The sequence below is a fragment of the Tupaia chinensis genome, unplaced genomic scaffold (assembly GCF_000334495.1).
Source record: "Tupaia chinensis unplaced genomic scaffold, TupChi_1.0 Scaffold144045_1, whole genome shotgun sequence".
Taxonomy (NCBI): Eukaryota; Metazoa; Chordata; class Mammalia; order Scandentia; family Tupaiidae; genus Tupaia; species Tupaia belangeri.
The window spans coordinates 1622430-1636347 of NW_006203897.1; the positions used below are offsets into that span (position 1 = coordinate 1622430).

Here is a 13918-nt window from a genome sequence, read left to right on the forward strand (position 1 = left end):
GGCCTCTCTCTCTCCCTCCCCTCCTCTCTCTGGTGAGCACACACTCAAACCCTCCCCCTCCCTCCCTCTCTCTCGCTCTCCACCTTCTCTCTCTGGTGAGCACACATGCCCTATAGCAAATTTAAGAAAATAATAATAAAGTAAATAAAATTAAATGATTTTTTTTTTAGAAAAAGTATTTTTTTTCTCTTCATTTTCTGATCTCAGCTTAAATACTTCTTCAGATAGGCTTTCCTTGACTACCTAATCTGAAATTGTCCTCAGTCACTCTTTCACTTTACCTTACATTAACTCTTTGCATAACACTTGGCTGGTGTTTGTCTTACTTATTCCTCTTTCTGAACTTAAATATAAGCTTCATGAATCTGTAATCAGGGAGTAGTTTGTTTATTTTTACACTCTATGAAGACTGAAAATACTGGAGAAGATAGTGTGTCTGCTCATCAGTGAAGTAGTTGGCCAAGAAAATTCTGATGTTTTTTTCAAGGAGGGGAAAGGAATATGAAAAAGACACTTACCAAAACTAGACTTTTTCTTATTGCTGGAAGGATCATGTCCTCCATTCCCTTCACTTTAACATGATTAAACTGAGTCTTACAGAAAAAGGCTTGGAGTTTCAAGGTGAGCTTGTAGCTCAACTGAGACTTGAACCACAGTCTACAGGCCAGTGCCTTGCTTATGTGGTATGCTGTCTTTTGATGTAAATTATTTATGCATCACATACTTTATTAAAAAAAATCAGAAGCTGAAAAAAGCAGAGTTTAAAAGAAAGTTGTAGTTACAGGGACCAGCAGATCGTATAATGATTATGTTGCTGGACTCCCACATGCCGGCCACGGTTCAAATCCCAGACCTGGAGGCTTGAAATTCATACCAGGCGTGTGTGTGTGTGTGTGTCCAAGATCCCAGGAGGAGGATGGAGGAGAAGGAATTAGGAGAAGGGCTTGTGGCATGCTAATCCCCCCGGTGGAGTGATTTCTCACTTTCTGTTTCTCTGTCTCTCCAGCAAGTGCACATGCCATATAGCAAAAATTTCTCAAAAAAAAAAAAAGAAAGTTGAAGTGACATAAATGAGTATATAACCTGTTCAAAAATCTAAAACATTGGAGCTAACAAGTGACGTGGAGGTTGAGGTGGCTAGAGCCCACATGGCGGACTTTGTGGTTAGAGTCTTAGACTCAGCAGTTTGAAAATCATGCTGGGTATATTGTGTGTGCATGCTTAAAAGTCCAAGAAGAGAATGAAGAAGGAATTGTGGTGTGGTCATCTCCACCGAGGGATGATGTCTCACTCTCTGCTCTGCTGCTCTCTGATGAGTGCACATGCCCTATACAAAATCAAAAGAAAAAAATCTGGAACATGATACTCAGTATTCTGTATAATTGCCCTGATTCCATTTCTCTCCCTTAGTCTCTAGTTACCTACTGTTTTAGTTGGTCTTTCTCCTTCCAGACTTCATTTTTTTTTTTTAAAGAATTATTTCATTTAAATTTATTTATTTATTTTAATTTGACTAGAGAGGGACAGAGTGACTGAGTGAGTGAGAGAGAGAGAGAGAGAGAAAGTGAGAAAGCAAGCCACCAGGTCCAGGACTTGAACTGTAGTTGGCCATGTGGGAGTCCAGTGCCCTTAACCACCGTACCACCTGCCTTCCTCTCTTTTTTTTTAATGTGAATCTTTTAAAATGCTTGTTTTTTTTATTGTTTTCAGACCCTTCACAGAGTGAACTCATGGGAGAACCACATGTGATGGTGGAGTACAAGCTTGGTTTATTGTGACACGTGTGCCTGCATGGAAGTGGCGCTGCAAGTTGTTTATGTCATCTTCTTACTGTAATTTCATGTACAGAAAATTAAAAGTACTGACACCTGAGAAGTTTTGCCTAAATAGTATCAGTCATCATTTGAAATTGTCTGGATCTTTTGTTCACAGTTGTGAGATAGTTTAAAGCACTAAAGGGAGATGATCTTAAAGCTCCTAATTTATATTAAAACAATAGCCTTCTTTGTGTTTAGGGAAAAAGTCTGCTTATGAATATTATAAAACTACGTGCAGGTTTCAGTTCAACCCATTTTATAGGTATGCCACATATTTAATTTTGAATAATCATTTTCAGCATTTGAGTCTGCAGACTTCATAATAGCATTTTTTGGAATAAATATTTGTAATTGATTTCACTGGCAACACTTCAAATTGAGTGCAGTGTAAAATAGGTATACTTTCATCTTGATTCGGTATAGTCCATTAGTATTCAGAAGAAATATTTGCTGTATTGAAGCTATTTTAGAATTACAGCTTTTTGATTCTTTCAGTTGAAAAGTATAAATTCAGAGATTTTGATCTTGTTCTTTTCTTTAAAGTAAAATAAAGCAATCAGCAGATATAGATGAAACTTGTGCTTCACAGATATAATACACATTTAATGTATTACCAGCAATACTGTTAAAGAAGCAGAGTAAAACTTTTCTTTGTTCTTCATTCATATATTACAAGATGCATAAGTTTAAAAAAGTTATTAGAACATTCTCATACATACTGTGCATTCATAACCAAATTCCATAATAATTTACTTAAAAATTAATTTTCACTGTGCTTGCTCTTTCTTATAAGGTATTCTATATGCATCTGGTATATAAAAATAAAAGATTTTTGGAATATTATTGAATGGGTAATCCTTCAGTATTTCGAATATCAATTTTAAAAATGTTTATTTAATTACATTTATTATTAGTATTATTGTTTTTAATTTGACCAGAGACAGAGAGGAAAGTGAGAAAGCAAGCTGCCAGGTCCAAGGACTCAGACTGCGGTCAGCCATGTGGGAATTTAGCACCTTTAACCACCATGCCACCTGCCAGCCCCCAAATGTCAATTTGTAAAAGAATATCTTTATTAGATAAGTTACTGAAACATTTGGCAATGTCTAGAGACATTTTAGGGGTCAGAACTTTGGGAATGGGCTACCACTGTCATCTAGTGGGTAGAAGCCAGGAAAACAGTTAAACTTATCTACAGTGAATAGGAAGTCAATTGATGGTCATGTAACAGATTGAAGACACGAAAGGGAAATGGTTTTAAAACTCAGAATTTAGCATTGGAACAGTTACCTGTGTCTTAAGGAAACTTTACTGATGAATATTCTAAAACTCTGCACCTTCAGTTTGCTCCCTACACCTGAGAGTCATTTGGTTCAAAACGTCAGTAGTGCCAAGGTCAACAAACTTTGAGATAAATCAAATGGCGCATTTTTTAAAAAAAAGATCTTTTGCTCTCAGTTTTTGAGATTAAATTCCGCCAACCGACTTTGTACTTAAATAATAAAATAATAGACATAGGTTCACTAATTGCATGTTGCTAGATTCTCTCTCATTGAACTACTTAAGGAAGTTGATCTTGTTTCTGCCTTGTTCTCGGAATAATAGATACCTTTCTTGACCAGTAGAGGTTACTATGAAGTGAATGAGGAGTGGCAGTCTTGGACTTAGGACAATTTGAATTAGGATTTTTTAAACTATACTATGGTATAAAAGCATAGAAACTGTACTACAGATTTTTAATTTGCATCTTCCCTTACTAGCTGTATGAGTTATAATATTCTCTTACTTTCAGTACAGTATTCAATATATTGCATGAGATATTCAACACTCATTGGCCTTTTGTTAGGTGATCTTGCCCAGGCTAATGTGTTTGTTATGTTTAAGATAGGCCAGGTTGTGCTCGCTTCGGCAGCACATATACTAAAATTGGAACAATACCGAGAAGATTAGCATGGCACCTGTGTAAGGATGACACGCAAATTCGTGAAATGTTATGTATTTTTAAGGAAAAAAAAGATAGGCCAGGCTAAGCTTTGATGTTTGGCAGATTAGGTGGATTAAATGCATTTTTGACAAAAATGTTTTAACTTACAGTGGGTTTATTGCAATGTAACCTTGGTAGACACTAACATGGTATCTTATAATTTCATCCCATAAGACCACCTCACCTCAGACAGCACTCCTAAATCCCAGTTTGTGGTCTGTGCTCTTGCCCAAACAGCTGTAAATTGGGATCCCATGCACCCTTCTTGGGTTTAGTAATTTGCTACAGTAGCTCCCAGAACTCGGGGGCGAAATGCTTTACCCATGTATTATAAAGGGTATGACAAAGGACAGAGATAAATACCCAGTTGAAGAGATGCATAAAGCAGTGTTTGTGAAAAGGGGCTCAGCGTCTATGCCCTCTGAACATTCCCAATCTTTAGGTGTTTCCACATTTTATCCAACCCAGAAATTCTGAACCCCACAGTTCAGGGATTCTTTTTTTATAGAGATTTTATCACATAGGCATGGTTGATTATTAACTCCATCTGCAGTCCTTTCCTCTTTCCTAGAGGGTGGAACGGGTTGACAGAAGCTTCTAATCATGGTCAGTATGCTTGATTAATATTTCTTTTTTTACGATTGTGTGCATGAGAGAGAGAAAGCACCCTAGGGATGAGCCATGCTTTTATCTCCTTTCCTCTGCCCTACAGCTTCTTAGGATCTTGGGTGCTCATGAATGACATTTATGCCAGCTCGGGGATCCAAACTCAGTCAATCCAGTGCTGCAGACTGCCACCTGACTGGGCCAATTAAAATTTATTAACACTAAAATAATACAAGATAGAAGCATGCCTGTAGAAACCTAAATCTATACTAAACCTTTTTTTGGAGAGATTTTCGCTATAGGGTGCGTGCGCTCGCCAGACAGACAGACATAGAGACAGAAAGTGAGAAATCACCCCCCAGGGGGGATGGTCACGCCGCAATCCCTTCTCCTCCATTCTCCTCTCGGGATCTTGGGAATGCACACATAAGCGCCCAGTGTGAGTTTTAAGCCACCAGGTCCAGGATGCCAACTGCGGTCGACTACGTGGGAGTTCAGCGACATAGCCATTACGACATAGCCTTTACACTAACTGCTGGTTCCCTAAACCTTTTAATATGTATGAGAACAAAGGAATTTTGGTGGGTTTTACTATGTTGGAAGTGTTGGGGTTTAGTATATAACAGCACTAGCACACCATGGGAAGGCTTTTTGACTGAACCCACTTCTTTCACTCTTACCTCTGTACAGAATATAAACAAGAGGCTTATCACTTTTCATCAATTTTGTCCTTAGATTGGGCATTCTCCCTTTTTCAGGAGGACAGGTAAATAATAGTCAAGTGCTCATGCATTCTGTAATTTCTTTGAATGCAGGCATTCAAAAATGTGAAGGTGATTTGAATGAGTAGATTACTTGTGAAATCTGCAGTTGGATAAATGTGCTTTTTTCAAACATGAAATAAAAGTATAAATCAAATTTTAACTTATTTCCTTTTTTTTTCCCCCCTAAAGTATACATATACTCTCTGAGAGAGAGAGAGAGTTAGCACAGCGTGCGCTCGCCAGACAGACAGACATAGAGACAGAAAGTGAGAAATCACCCCCCAGGGGGGATGGTCACGCCGCAATCCCTTCTCCTCCATTCTCCTCTCGGGATCTTGGGAATGCACACATAAGCGCCCAGTGTGAGTTTTAAGCCACCAGGTCCAGGATGCCAACTGCGGTCGACTACGTGGGAGTTCAGCGACATAGCCATTACGACATAGCCTTTACACTAACTGCTGGTTCCCTAAACCTTTTAATATGTATGAGAACAAAGGAATTTTGGTGGGTTTTACTATGTTGGAAGTGTTGGGGTTTAGTATATAACAGCACTAGCACACCATGGGAAGGCTTTTTGACTGAACCCACTTCTTTCACTCTTACCTCTGTACAGAATATAAACAAGAGGCTTATCACTTTTCATCAATTTTGTCCTTAGATTGGGCATTCTCCCTTTTTCAGGAGGACAGGTAAATAATAGTCAAGTGCTCATGCATTCTGTAATTTCTTTGAATGCAGGCATTCAAAAATGTGAAGGTGATTTGAATGAGTAGATTACTTGTGAAATCTGCAGTTGGATAAATGTGCTTTTTTCAAACATGAAATAAAAGTATAAATCAAATTTTAACTTATTTCCTTTTTTTTTCCCCCCTAAAGTATACATATACTCTCTGAGAGAGAGAGAGAGTTAGCACACCCCACTCCACCTCCCAAAAGGTATGGTCACACCACAATCCTTATCTATTTCTCCATCTTACTGGGTTTTAAGACATGCACATACATGTAGCTTGGATATTTTTCAAGCCTCTGGGTCAGCATTCAAATCAAGATCAACCATGCAGGATTCTGCTTCCCTTAACTAGCAGGTCGGCCCTGGTTTGTTATTTTAATAAAACAAAACTAGAAATACCATGACACTTAATTTGACTTATTTAGCTCATAATTTCAAAACTGAACTTCAAGTTTTTTCATGTACAATCAATGTTTAAGAACCTATGCTTTGGGACCAGCAGATGCCATAATGGTTACATCACTAGACTCCCATGTGGTCAACCATAGTTTAGGTCCCAGACCCAGTGACTTGAAACTCACGCCAGGTGTGTGTGTGTGCGCGTGCCAAAAATCCTGAAAGGATACTGGAGAAGGGATTGCGGTGTGGCCATCCCTTTTGAGGGGTGATTTCTTGCTTTCTGTCTCTTTGTCTCTCTGGCGAGTACATGCGCCTTATAGCAAAAACCTCTCTCTTTTTAAAAAAAAAAAAACTATGCTTTTATTATAGGTCCTTAAATATTATTTAAATATGCCAGCTGCATGTATGTGCGTGCACATGTCTTAAGCCCCAATAGGATGGGAAAACAGATAAGGGATTGTGGTGTGGCCATACCTTTTGAGGGGGTGCAGTGGGACGTACTGACCTCTCTGTCTCTTTCAGAGAGCACATGCACACTTTAGGGGCAAAAATAGGAGATAAGAATGAGATCATACTGTTTTTCAAATATAATTTCCACAGATTCCCTCTCCCCCAGATTAAAAAACTGTATGGGACTTTAAAACTTTTTTTTTTAAGATGAAAAACCAAATTTTGAAAGTTTAGAGTTTGTTTCAGACCTTGAGTTTATTTCTGGACCTGTTAGATATGCTTTGTCAGCTGTTCTTTGTCTTTCTGCTGCTTCTTGTGTCTTGACCTAGTGGAGACAGGAAAAAGCACTATATTGTTCATTGCTGGGACAAAATCAAGGTCACAGAGAGGATATGCCTTTGGGTCAGTGGAGGATCAGGTAGAATTTAGTCATAACTTTGGCTACACTTATTTACTTCTGGAGAGATTGATTTTAATTCAAGACATACCACTCTTTATTTTCTGTATTACATAGAAATCTCATAAAGGATTTTTTTCTTGCAAATGATTTTTTCACCATATTTGTGTTTTAAAATTTCAAAAATCTGAAAGATAAAAATGAATAGTACTAAAAGCTTAATGCAGAGTCATCTGTTATATTGCATTAGTTCCTCATTAGTACCCTTTGGAAAAACATTTTTGGCAAGATATCCATGAGGGCAATGATCTGTACTTACTGCATTTCATCAGGAAAAACTCTATGTAAGGTTGTCTGATGCCAAGTTTGGTAACTTGGGTAATAGATGGAGGCTGCAATTTCCAGATCTCTGCAGTTTTCCTTTTGTAATCAATAAATAATTTGTAAAGTAATAATTTGAGACTTTGTGTATACCCTGTTCCCCAACCTTCTACTCAAAGGTTTTAGCATGCATGAAAAATCTTTTCCTGAATCACTTATAATTAAGAGAGAGCTGTAAAATCATGATAATACAATGAAAGCCTGTCAAAAATATCTATTTCTGTCTCATTTTCATTCCCTGTCTCTCCCTTTCCTTTCTCTCCCACCTCCCTCTCTGTCATCACAGAAAAAACAAAAACAAAAACTTGATTCTGGAACAGTGACCAGTTGGTTTTGGTTACTGAGAATATTGCAAAGATGCATATTGTTTAATCCATTTCTTTGTTTTGTTTTGCTTACTTATTTGTTTTTTAACAAAGATAAAATGGTCACAAACCAAACAACCGTTTTAGGGACTCACCTGGCTTAAGGGGCTCTCCCCTTTTTAAAACAAAAACTGTCTCCACAGTTTAGCTTTAAGGAAAAGATAGGCAACTGGATTCCATTATCCTCTATCTCATCTTCCACTTTGTAGAAACCTATCTTTCTGCTGTCTGGCATCCCCGTTACTTCCTGACAGCACCTTGATCTCTTTAGGGGTCTTGGCTTCTCTCCATTGTGTATGGTCTTGGGGAGAGAGTGCCTGCCTCATTCTGTAGCTAGTATTCTAAGAGGGTACACTGACCTTGTTCTCTGATCCTGGAGCCTCTGGAGGATACCCATGTGTATTGCAAATGGAGTCAGAATGGTTTAGTCTGGCTCCCTCACTTCCTGTCTTATGTTTGAAGGCCATACGGTAAACATGTTATTAGTTGTGCTGCACTTACACACTTAGTATGTAACGATGACTTTGCTGTTTTACACCATTGAATGTAAAATGCCTATATGTGTGCAAACAGTTTTGTTTCCACAATGAGCCACTATTATGTGCAGCCCCTGTAAGAGAAAGGAGCACCTGGTCAGCTAGCCCTGCACTGCTCAGCCTTCGTTCTGCTAGCACAGCCCTGATGGCCTTGATTTGGCTCAGCTAAGCTCAGCTCTGCACACTGTGAGTTCCTAAAGGGATGAATTGCTTCAGAACATTGTCTACATGTTCTCCAAGAAGGACAAAGCACTTGTGAATGCTGCTATGGGCACCTTGAACTCAGCAATAAACAATATGACATCAGTGCCTTGCATCTTCTTCCAACTCCATGTGTCTCTGTTCAACCCACCCTTCTTCAGAAGAGGAAAGAACCTTGAAAAATACCATGTGATGTCAGTCAGCCAGTTCAGCTTCTCTCCTAGGGCTGGGACTCCTGAGCAGTGACTTGAGAAGGACAGTGAAGTGTGCCTCATCACTGAGTCAGTGCTGTTCCATTATTGCTGTGCTTTTTGCTTCTCTATCTGTGCAGCTCCCTTGGTTTCTAATTGCTTTCTTAACCTGCTCCTTGGGTTCTTACAGAAACTGTGAGCTTCTAGTTCTAGTAAAGCCCCTTGTGCTTAAGATAAAAGAGTATATTTTGTTACTTGTACCCAGGATCTCCAAATGAGCAGTTGGCAGCAGATGGTTGGTGTTACAGGGAACCCGTCCCCAGAAAAATGTGGAAGTTGGAGATTAGTTTTATCTGACTGACATAGGTTAGGCAGTGAATCTAGGTAGGAAACCTGGTGGCCCCTGGCTTGCAGTTGTAATGTAGCTATCTTATCTGGTCATATGAAATCATTGCCCCATTTTATAGCAAGAGTCTAGACAATCAGAACATGAAAAAGTCAGGATGCTGGGTGGCAGCTTCTAAGGCAAGTGAATAACAAGTTCAGATCTCTCAAATCAAGGTAGAGCAGCCTAAAGGATCGCATGTCTTAAAGATGTGCTCAGCAAAAAACATCAGAGACTTCAGAATTGCACAGCTGTTGGAGTCACTGCACTATCTGATTTATTGTGTGATTAGAGTCAGTAATGTCTTCAGAACTGAATTGAGTGAAATACAAGTGTGGGGTGTTTTGTTTTTGTTTTTGTTTTTCATATGAGGGTGTTCTGTTCTTCCTATGACTCTACCTGTGCAGATCAGTTTACCAAAGAAAGCCAGTTCCATTGTTACCACAGCCCTGTTACAGATTCCTAGCTAGTGTGTGGAACCCAGCATGCCCCCTGGAAGCCAAATCCAGACACCTAACATGCAAGAATTTGGGGACTTGGACAATTTCTAGCTTTAAGAAATTCAGGAAAACGTGAAGGAATTGACTGTGAATGTGCTTTTAGAATATCAGTATGGGGGAACCAGCAGTTAGCATAATGGCTATGTCGCTGGACTCCCACGTAGTCGACCGCAGTTCGTGTCCCGGACCCGGTGGCTTAAAACTCACGCCGGGCGCGTGTGTGTGCGTGCCCAAGATCCCGAGAGGAGAATGGAGGAGAAGGGATTGCGGCGTGACCATCCCCCCTGGGGGGTGATTTCTCGCTTTCTGTCTCTATGTCTCTCTCTGTCTATCTGGCGAGCGCACGCGCCCTACAGTGAAAATCTCTCCAAAAAAAAAAAAAAATAAAAATTAAAAAAAAAAAAGAATATCAGTATGGTACCCTTACGTAAGACAATTGTAGACTCAGATTACTCAAGAAGCTTGGTGTGGTTTTTAAAAAATTATTTTTTCTCTTTTATTTATGATTGAGCACATGTGTAAGTGAGGGAGGGGGGCACCCTCCACAGGGTCTAGTCATGCTGTAAAGCCCGTCCTCCAGTCTTCCAGCTTGTTGGATTTGAGGCACTTGCATATGTGCCCAATGCATTTCAAGCTGACTGGTCCAGGTATTCCAACCGCGGTAACCACGTGGCATTCAGCTTCTCTTGAGTATTGCAGTACTGTAGCACATTACTGCTGGGCCACTGAGCCAGCCCATGGGTGTGATTTTAATGGTTTGCAAAATTACTATCTCCAAAAATTCTGTCTTCCCTCTTCCTCTTTTTTGTAATCCCTATCTCCCCTGCTTCAAGTCCCAGGCAGCTTCTCATCTGCTTTCTGACACTGTAGGTTAGTTTGTGGGCTTCCCCCCTCCCAATAATTTCTTATGAATAGAATCATACATACCTCCTCTTGTATACTTTAAGTCATTTCTTGATTACTTATCTAAACACTATGTAATAGTTACATTATTTGCTTTTTTTTTTCTTTTTTGAATACAATTTTCTTTCTTTTTAAAAAATTTTTTTTCCATAGGATACATTCACTCACGAGAGAGAGAGAAAGAGAGAAATCACCTCCCAGGGAGTATAGCCATACTGTAATCCCTTCTATTCCATTCACTTGTCTGAATTTTGGGCATGCCTGCACATGCACCTGGCATGTTTTTTTTAAGCCACTGGGCCAGGACTCAAATTGCTTAGTTAGCCATGTGGGATTCAGCCACTTTAACCACCACACCACTGACTGGCCCTTGTATATATACTATTTTCAGTCCACAGTTAGTTAAACCCTGAGATGTAGAACTGGTAGATACAGAGAGCCAACTATGGTTCATCCTGTTTTATTGGTTGGTAATAGTCCATTATGTACATGTACCACACTTTGTTTAACCATTCATCTATTGAAGGATATTTTGGGTCATTTTCAATATTCGGTTATTATGGATGAAGCTTCTATGGTCAAATATAAACAAGCCTTTAGTAGATATGTATTTTCACTTGTCTTAGGCAAATAACCTAGGAATGTGCTTGCTGATTCATGCTCATACATTTATGAGCATTCCATTCACTTGTCACCAGCACTTGGTATTATCTTACTTTTTAAACTTTAGCCATTCTAGTCAATATGTGGTGCTATTTCATTGTGGTTTTAATTTGTATTTTCTTGATGGCAGATAGTGCTAAACACTATCTTTTTTGTGACTTGCTTTTTTGTGACTTAACTTTTTTTGGCCTCTCTACTGCCTAACACTTTTTAAATTTATTTGTTTGAATCAAGTTGTAAAAGTTCTTTATATATTCTGGGTATAAAGTTTTGTTTTCTCTTTTTGTTTTGCTTTTAAATTTTACTATAGTGCATGTGTGCTTGCTAGGAGGATAGAGAGGAGAAATTGAGGGAGCACTCCCCAGAGGAGTGGCCACACTGTAGTCTCTTCATTCTTGGGATTTTGGGCATGCATGTACACACACCTGGTATGTTTTTCAAGTCACTGGGTCCAGGATTTGAACCACATGGCTGACCAGATATAAACCTTTTGTCAGATATATGTATTGCAAATATCTTCCGGAGTCCTGGCTTGCCTTTTCATTTTCTTAATGGTGTATTTAAAAAGCAAAACATTTTAATTTAGATAAAATTTAATTAATAATGTTTTGTGCCTTTGGGTCTCATCTTTGCCTACTCCAAGGTCATGAAAACTTTCTTGTATATTTTCTTCTAGTTTTATATTAATTTTGATGTTTTAACAATATTGAGTCTTTTAATCCATGAATATGGTATATTTTTCAATTTATGTAGACCTTCTTCAGTTTCAGCAAGATTTTGTAGTTTTCAGTGGACAGATCTTGCATGTATTTTAAAAATATTTATCCCTACATACTTTATGTCTTTTTATGGTATCATTAAATGGTTGACTTTAATTTTTTTTTTTGTCTTTTGTTGTTAGTATATGGAAATACAGTTGGTTCTTGTATGACTTCGTATTCTACAGTCTTGTTACATTTGTTTATTTGTTCTGGTAATTTTGTTTTTAAGTTTATTTCTTCCAAAAATGAAAAAGAGGCACCTCCAATAGTGTCTTTATGCTGCAAGTATACCCCAGTCCTAACCAACCAGGATCACAAATGTGTATACACACCTGACATGTACAGGGAGGTCTTAGCATATGAGCCTGGGTACTTCTCATGTGGTTTCAACATCATAGCCTTGTGTTATTGCTGAGCCACTGCAGCTGGCCTATTAGTTTCTTTTTTAAAATGAAGGTTCTTTTGAGTTTTCTGTGCTACACCATACTAAAATAAACAGCTGTACATTTTCCTTCCCAATCTGTATGCCTTTCATTTTCTTCTGTTAAGGCTAATACCTCCAGTATGGTGTTGAATAGAAGTGAGACTGGATGTACTTGCCATATTCCAATCTTGGTAGAAAACCAGCTAGTCTTTATACCATAAAGTATCATTAGCAGAAATACTTAAAAAATATTTTTTGAAGTCAGTTACATTTATGAGAGAGAGCATGTGCCTGTGAGGCACACACACACACACACACACACACACACACACACACACACACACACACACACACACACACACACACACACACACACACACACACACACACACACACACACACACACACACATCCTTGAGAGGATCTTGTCATGTTGCAATCTCCTTCCCTAAGTCCTCTGACCAGTCAGGAGTTTGGACACATATGCCCAGCATTTTTCAGGTCAACTAGGAATTAAAACCCAAAGTTGGTCTTGTGGCTTCTAGCACTTCAGAACAGTATGCTACTGCCTGTACGACTGAGGCTGGGTCTATAAGGTTTAAGATAGTTGCTCTTCATTCCTATTTTTTGGAGAATCTATAACATTAATAAGTGTTGAATTTTGTCAGATAAACGTTTTCTCAGCATCTATTCATATGATTTGTTTCCCTTTTTAGTCTGTTTTTAGTCTGTAATACAGTGTGTTATAGTGATTTTCAAATGTTGAGTCTGCCTCACATTCTCTATGTAAATCCTACCTATGTAGGATGTATTACATATTGCTTGATCTGTTCGTATTTTGTTGTGAACTTATGTCAATGCGGGATATTAGTCTTTTCTTGTCCTTTTTTTTTTTTTTCTGCATTAGCGTAATGCAGACCTCATAAAATGAGTTGGGAATTGTTTCTTGCTCCTATTTTTTGAAAAGTTTGTGTAGGATTGGTTTGCTTGTTCCTTTTTTTTAAAGTTTATTCATTTTCTACATTAATTCACTATACACCATCACAACACACAAATGAATTTTCCATCCAAAATACACTGTGCATTGGCTCAATCAAGCACATCCACATACATGTTCTCAGCAAATAATTTTCCAATTCTTATGTCCTGCATACCTTGCCTTTTGTTTTGCCATCCTTGATTCCCCATCCCCCACCCTCTGCTATGTCCCATCCTCCTCCCCCATTGTCCCTGGCATCCATGGTTGCCCTCCATGCCTCCCCCCCCATTCGATTGTTCTGCCAATGAACTTAATTAGTCTAAATATATCCAATAGCTAGCACAGCTGACACATACCTATACATGAACCCAAGTCTGACTTTAGGCATAAACCCCAGTGAGTAGAATGAACATACTATAAAGTAGTACCCAGCTGTGCCCATACAGCTCGCTGCAGTCGTCAAATATGCATTTTTCTTTCTT

The 13918-nt window shown here is 38.7% G+C and overlaps 1 protein-coding gene and 1 non-coding gene across 2 annotated transcripts in view; both read left to right on the forward strand.

Moving 5' to 3' along the window:
- Nucleotides 1-2660, forward strand: part of POMP (proteasome maturation protein) — a 19947-nt gene extending 17287 nt beyond the window's left edge. Inside the window, exon 6 of the mRNA XM_006165822.3 lies at nt 1711-2660. Coding sequence (XP_006165884.2) covers nt 1711-1778 — 68 coding nt within the window. The 3' untranslated portion in view covers nt 1779-2660. The remainder of the gene's footprint in view (nt 1-1710) is intronic.
- Nucleotides 2661-3713: 1053 nt separating this feature from the next.
- LOC114005589 (U6 spliceosomal RNA) lies at nt 3714-3820 on the forward strand. Its single transcript, XR_003547426.1, has one exon. It is a non-coding gene; the product is annotated as a U6 spliceosomal RNA (small nuclear RNA).
- Nucleotides 3821-13918: the final 10098 nt, after the last annotated feature.